The sequence below is a fragment of the Muscardinus avellanarius genome (genome assembly GCF_963383645.1).
Source record: "Muscardinus avellanarius genome assembly, chromosome: 10".
In the NCBI taxonomy this organism is placed as follows: Eukaryota; Metazoa; Chordata; class Mammalia; order Rodentia; family Gliridae; genus Muscardinus; species Muscardinus avellanarius.
The window spans coordinates 53,113,405-53,120,749 of NC_137796.1; the positions used below are offsets into that span (position 1 = coordinate 53,113,405).

The 7,345-nt window shown below is 49.5% G+C and overlaps 1 protein-coding gene across 2 annotated transcripts in view; it reads right to left on the reverse strand.

Annotated features, from left to right (window-relative positions):
- Window positions 1-2,783, reverse strand: part of SPTBN4 (spectrin beta, non-erythrocytic 4) — a gene marked incomplete at both ends in the record, with an annotated part of 108,720 nt that extends 105,937 nt beyond the window's left edge. For both annotated transcript variants that reach the window (XM_080704410.1, XM_080704409.1), the window contains one exon: window positions 2,612-2,783. In XM_080704410.1, coding sequence (XP_080560536.1) covers window positions 2,612-2,783 — 172 coding nt within the window. The remainder of the gene's footprint in view (window positions 1-2,611) is intronic.
- Window positions 2,784-7,345: the final 4,562 nt, after the last annotated feature.

Genomic DNA, 7,345 nt, shown 5'->3' on the forward strand with positions numbered 1-7,345 from the left:
GCTAGATCTGGCTGCACGCACGCACGCACGCGCGCGCGCGCGCTCTCTCTCTCTCTCTCTCTCTCTCTCTCTCTCTCTCACACACACACACACACACACACACACACACACACACACACACTCCCCCCCTCTCTATATATATAATTTTTCTTTTGGTGCTGGGTATTGAACTCAGGGTCATCCACCAGCCCAATTTTTTATTCATTATTTTGAAACATTGTCTCACTAAATTGCAGAGGGCCTCACAAAGTAGCTGAGATTGACCTTGAGTTTGTAATCCTACAGTTTCAGCCTCCAATATACTCTGGTTACAAATTTGCCACCATACCCAGCTGGGGTTTGAGATTTTATTGTAAAATCTATACTTTATGCTGGGCTGTTTCCAAATAAGAAATAAAATCAGTCTGGGGTCGTAGCTCAAAGGCAGAATGCCTCTGGGTTCAGTTCCCAGTATACAAAAAAAAAAAAAAAAAAAAGAATAAAAATAGAATTAGCCGGGCATGGTGGCGCATGCTTGTAATCCCCGCTCTTGGGAGGCTGAGACAGGAGGATCGCGCAGGTTCGAAGCCAGCCTCAGCTACTTAGTGAGGCTCTCAGCAACTTAGTGAAACCCTGTTTCCAAATAAAGTATAAAATAGGTCTGGGAGCATAGCCTGGAGGTGGAAAGCCTCTGGGTTCCATCCCTAGTACCACCAAAAAAAAAAAAAAAAAAATTTATAAATCCAGCATGGTGGCGCACGCTTGTAATCCCAGCATTGGGAGACTACAGGAGAATCATGGTTTTCGGACAGCCTCAGCTACTACTTAGTTAGGCCCTCTGCAACTTAGTGAGGCCCTTTATAACTTATTATTTCAAAATAAAGAATAAAAAATAGGGCCGAGGGTGTAGCTTGGAGGTAGAATGCTCCTGGGTTCCATCCCCAGCACGGCAAAAAAAAAAAAAAAAAAAAAAAAAAAAAAAATTGAACTCAAGAGCTTTCTACCTCCGAGCTACACCTCCCAACCCTATTTGAAACAGGGCCTCACAAAATTGCTGAGGCTGGTCTCAGACATGCAAAACATTCAATCCTCCTATCTTAGCCTCCAAAATACTAGGATTGTAGGCATGTGTGCCCAAGTCCGGCTCTGACTTTGAAGGCTTTAAGATCCTAAGGGCCAATAATTAAAATGTCTACGGTCTGTGACTATCTTTGTGTGTGGGGGGGGGGGTACTGGGGAATTGAACCCAGGAGGCCTTCTATACTACTATACTTCTATACCTCTATACTACACCCTCAGCCCTATTTTTTATTCTTTACTTTGAAACAGGGTTTCACCGATTTGCAACAAATCTCACTAAGCATCTGAGGCTCGCTGTGAACCTGTGGTCCTCCAGTCTCAACCTTACAAGTACTGGGATTGCAAGCATGCTCCATTCCCCCACCCCAGCTCAAAGGTCTCTGTTTCTAAAGGTAACAATTTGGAGAATCTCTATGACATTCCAAACCATTCTGCATCCTGAGATTGCAAGGAGTTTGCTTACAAAGTCTCACATTTCTGGAATTGAACATTTTGAAAATTCTAAGGCTGTGCCACCCCATACAGCAGCCACAAGCCACATGTGGCGTGTGTGTGTGTGTGTGTGTGTGTGTGTGTGTGTGTGTGTGTTTCTGGGGATAGAACCCAGGGGCATTCTACCTCCAAGCTACACCCCCAGCCCTATTTTTTATTCTTTATTTTTTGAAACAGGGTCTCACTGAGTTGCAAAGAGGCTTACTAAGTAGCTGAGGCTGTCCAAGAACCGGGATCCTCCCGTCTCAGCCTCCCAAATGCCGGGATTACAAGCATGGACCATCACACCTGGCTTACATGTGGCTAAATTTTTTTTCCAGTACTGTGGATGAAATCTAGGGGCATTCTACCTCCAAGCTACACCCCAACCCTATTTTTTATTCTTTATTTTTTATTTATTTTATTTTTTGGTACTGGGGATGGAACCTAGGGGCTTCTACCTCCAGGCTATACTCCCAGACATATTTTTATATTTATTTGGAAAGAGGGTCTCACTAAGTTGTTGAGAACCTCACTAAGTAGCTGAGGCTGGCTTCGAACCTGAGCAATCCACCTGCCTCAGCCTCCCAAGTACTGGGATTACAACCATGTGCCACCACGCTGGGCCTTATTCTTTATTTTGAAACATGGTCTCACTCAGTTGCAGACGGCCGCACTAAGTAGCTGACGCTATCTTTGAACCTGCAATCCTCCTGTCTCATTCTCCCAAGTACTGGGATTACAAGCATGCGACACTACGCCCAGCTCTAAATTTGAGTTAATTAAAACACAATAAAATGTAAAACAGTCCCTTAAGTGTAGCACTGGCCACATTTTAAGTGTTCAACAGCCAGACATACTAGCGGTTACTCTATCGGATGCCACAGACAACATTTCCATCACCGTGGAAAGTTCCATTAGACACATCTGGTCTACAGAGTCAAGTGCTGAGTGTCTGAGGCTCTCTTCCCCCATCCCAGCCACAGAGGTCTCAGGCACTAAGATGCACAGATGTCACCCGGCAGCCCCCTCTAGCTCCCTCTGCTCCCCCCTGCCCTCCCAGTCGCCTCCAGGTACCTACCTGCCAAGGCCTTGATCCGGGAGCACTCAAAGAGAGAAGCTGCTGCGGTGGAGGCGGCCTGCGGTTCCCGCTCCCAGCCCCGGTCTGGGCTCTCCCAGCGAGATGAAGGGTTGTTATTGTTGGGGGCAGGCAGGCCCTCCATGTTGTCCACTTCCCCTGGAACCTGGGCCATCAGGGAAAATAAGGCCTGCAGGTGGGAGAAGCAGGTTGCAGCTGGAAACAGGACCTGAGCTAAGAGGTTGGGGGAGGGAGGTGGGTACAGAGAACTGAACCCAGGGGCATTCTACCTCCAAGCTACACCCTAGTCCTTATTTGATATTGAAACAGGGTCTCACTAAGTTGCTGAGGGTCTTTTTGTGTGTATGGTACTGGGTATGGAATCCAGGGGCATTCTACTTCCACGCTACACCCCCTGCCCTATTTTTGATTCTTTATTTTGAAACAGGGTCCCACTGAGTTGCAAAGGGCTTCACTAAGCAGCTGAGGCTGTCTTTGAACCATGATCCTCCTGCCTGTCTCAGCCTCCCGAATGCTGGGATTACAAGCATGTGCCACAATGCCCGGCTTCTGAGGGACTTGCTAAGTTACTGAAGCTGATCTCGAACCTATGATCTTTCTATTACAGTCTCCTAAATACTGAGATTACAGGCATGTGCCATCTTGCCTGGCTTTTCATTAACCCACCCCTCCCCAGTACCGGGGATTGAGCCCAGGGGCCCTTTATCACTGAGCTACACCAGGCTTTGTTACTTTTTTGGGGAGTGGACAGGGTCTTGCTAACTTGCCCAGGCTGGCCTGAATCTTTAGATCCTCCTGCCTCAGCCTCCAGAGTTACTGAGATTGCAAGTGTGTGCCATTATACCTGACTCAAAGGACCCCTCTTATTTTTTAGATATTGGTCATTGAACCCAAGGGCATCTTACCACCAAGCTATACCTCAGCCCTTACTTACTTATTTGTTTTGTTTTGAAACAGGGTCTCATGAAGTTGTTAAGAGTCTCACTATATTGCTGAGGCTGTCCTTGAACCTGTGATCCTCCTGTCTCAACCTCCGAAGTACTGGGATTGCAGGTGTGTGCCACTGTGCCCAGCTAAAAGGATACACTTCTAACCATGACCATCCTGTTCCCTCTCTCACCCTCAGTTTCTCTGGTCTTTCAAGTGAGAATCATAACAACAACAAAAATAATGAAAGCCAGGCATGATGGCACACATTTGTAATCCCAATACTTAGGAGGATGAGACAGGAGGATCACAGATTTGGGGGACAGTACCAGCAGGAAGGGAGATTCTCAGCAACCTAGTAAGACCTTGTTTCAAAATAAAAAGTAAGCCCGGCGTGGTGGCGCACGCTTGTAATCCCCGCGCTTGGGAGGCGGAGACAGGAGGATCACGCAGGTTCGAAGCCAGCCGTGCGCTGGCTTAGGAGACCCTGTTTCCAAAATGAAAATGTAAAAATAGGTCTGGGAGTGTAGCCCCGAGGTAGAAGGGCTTCCAGGAACCCCAGTACCACCAAAAAAAATAAATAAAAATAAAAAAATAAAAAAAATAAAAAGTAAAAATAGGGCTGGGATGTAACTGGGCAGTAGAACTCCCCCAGGTTCAATCCTTAGCACCACACACACATACACACAAAATAATGATAATAACTTTCACCTTGACCACTTGATAGGACTGTGGTAAGTACTTCACTTAATTCCTGGCACAGGTTGGGGCTCAGCAAATCTCCACTGTTATTATTGCTAGGACAAGACCATTGTTATCAACAGGTCTGTATAATGCAGTAACAACAACAACTGTGAACGTTTGTTGAGCATTTGCCCTGTGCCTGACACGTTATATGCATCCTCTTGTCTAATTCTCAAAAATATATTTCCCAGTTATTATTAGGCCATTTTACAGAGGGGGAGACTCATGTACAGAGGGATCAATTGATGACTGGTGTGCCCAAATAATACAGCTAGTAAGTAGTGAGGATTTAAACACAAGCACTAGCTGGCTGGTCATGATGGTGCACATCTGTAATCCTAGTACTTGGGAGGCTGAGACGGGAGAATCACAGCTTCGAGGCCAGTCTCAGCAGCTTAGTGAGATGATCAGTAACTCAGTGAGGCTCTGTTTCAAAATAAAAAGGGGTGGGGTGTAACTCAGAGGTATAGTATCCCTGGGTTTAAACCCTAGTACCAAAATGAAACACTATAAAACATAGCCGCTATGATAGAATGAGTGTATTAATGGCCCCAATTCTTCATCCCTATAGCCACACACCCTTCGCAATATAACTCTTCAGTGTACTCGGTCAGGGTGGAATAAGTACGTGTGTGTCAAGAGACCTGTCCACCCCTTGACTCTGGCTGTAGCTGTATGACTTGCTTTGGCCAATAGAATTGGGTAGAAGTACTGGCATGCCTGTTCTAAGACTCAGACTCAAGAGATCTTTTTGTTTGTTTGTTTGTTTGTTTAGGTATTGGCGATCAAATCTAGGGGCATTTTATCTCCGAGTTACACACCTAACCCTATTTTATTTTGAAACAGAACCTTGCTAAGTGCTAAGGCTAGTCTCAAACTTGAAAATCCTATCTTATCCTCCCAAGTACTGGGATTACAGGTGTGCACCACCACACCTGGCTTCCAGCGATCTGTGTTCTCTGCTTGTACTTAACTGTGGTCACACAAAACACACACCCGGGTAAGACCAAATTCAAGACCCTAGTCATTCTGACCAAGGCCAGCTAAAGCAGCCAATAAGCCTCCCACTGCAACCCCAGAACTGCCCACTAGCTCAAATTCAACGACTGAATAGATGTCTTTTTGTGTGTATGATACTGGGGATTGAACCCAGGGGCATTCTACCTCTGAGCTACACCCCATGCCCTACTGTATCTTACATTTTATATGTGAGACTAAGTTGATGACAGTTTCAGTACTTGCTGAGGCTGTCATCAAACCAGCAATTCTTCTGTCTCAGTTTCTCAAGTACTGAGATTACAGGCTTGTGCCACCACCTGGCTGAATGGTGTTTTAAAAACACTGAGATTGGGTGTGATTTGTTAAGCAGCGTCCTTGGGACAATAGCCGACCACATTTTCTGACTTCAGAGTTATGCTCTAGAACATTGCTAGACTGTAAATATGAACTCTAAGGGGGTGAGTGACATGAGGTACATCTCAGTCCTCCTGGATCTCCAGCCTGGTTCTAAGACTAAGAAAGGAGGGTGTCAGCCAGTGTTCTCACAGGTTCGAAGCCAGTCTCGGCTACTTAGTGAGGCTCTCAGCAGCTTAGTGAGACCCTGTTTCAAATTAAAGAATTAAAAATAGGGCAGGGGGGTAGCTGGGAGGTTGAATGCCTCTGGGTTCCATCCTCAGACCTGCAAAAAAAAGGAAGAAAGAAGGAAAAAAAAGAAAGAAAGAAAAGGAAGAAAGAAAGGGAGGGAGGGTACTGGATCAATGCTTCCCTTCTCAAAAGATCCAGACAATCATGAACCCACTAAATTTTAGGAAGGGAGGCAGGGCCTGGGCTGTGGTCAGTGTAGTGGTGATAACCCCTTCTGGTGGCCACATGGAAACCCACTGATGGCCTGCTCTTCTCCTATAAAACGCAGTAAGTGGGCACATGGCTACCTACCACCTGTGTGACCTTGGCAAGTCACTCCCCCTCTCTGGACTTCTGTTTGTTCATCTGTGAAAATCCTGGGGGTGTTTGAAAATGAAATGAGTTAATAATGGGAGGAACATGATTTTTGGCACACAGCAAGCCCTCAGTTCCATTTTTCTTAGCATTACTATTGCTACTATTGTGCCCTGTGGTGCTAGGAATGGAACCCAGGGCCCGGCACATGCTAGGCAGGCCCTCTACCACCGAGGCACGCCCCAGTCCACCCTTACTCTATGTCCTCTGGTTGCCCAGCTTAGCAGGTCCAAGTGCATGTTCTGGGGCCAACAAGAAATTAGTTCAACCCTGCTTTATTCTTGCTGTATCTTGAACGTGGCTGCTCTGTTCCCTTCCGTGTTAAACGGTGGTCACGACCGGTTCCTCGATGGAAGGCTTGGGGATGGGAAGCGCTCAGCACTTGGTGAGCGGCCAGGCCGGGACCAGCTCTGGCCTGCGCTCGCTCGCGGACTGAATGGAGAAGAGAAGAGAGGGCCGGGGAGGCGGGAAGGGCTGTGCTGCCGGCCCAAGCAAAGGCTGGCCCCGGGCTCGGCTGCGGTGGGAGCCGGCGCTTTAACCCTTCCTAAGCCGCGCCTCCCGCTCTGCGGGCCCGTCGCGGTGCCGGAGGAGGGGGCCCTGGGAAAACAAGGCCCGGGGAGACCCACGCGTGGCGCGGAGGCTGGGCTAGGTCGGGGGCTGGGGTCTCATCCCGCGCTCGGCCCCCCTGCCTCCCCGCAGCGAGGCAGACCGGGGGCTCGGGCCGTGCCGAGGCGCGGGGGAGGATGCTCGGGCAGGTAGGAGACGCGGGGAAGGGCGCTGGGCCGCGCCGCGCTCACCTGGGCCCGCGCGGCCGCCGCCGCCGTCCCGCCGCTCGCCGCGCCCGCGCCCGGCCGCCCGCGCCAGGCCCGCATGCGCCGCCGCGCGCCCCCGCCCGAGGCCCCCGCGGCGCCACGCAGCCCGCGCGGCGCGCACCCGGCCGCCCTCCGTGGGGTCGCGCAGGGTCACACCCGGGAGGCCCCCCGCCCCGCCGCACCCGCGCGCACCGGGGCCACGCACCGTCACGCACGCAGAGGGGCCGCGCGCCGC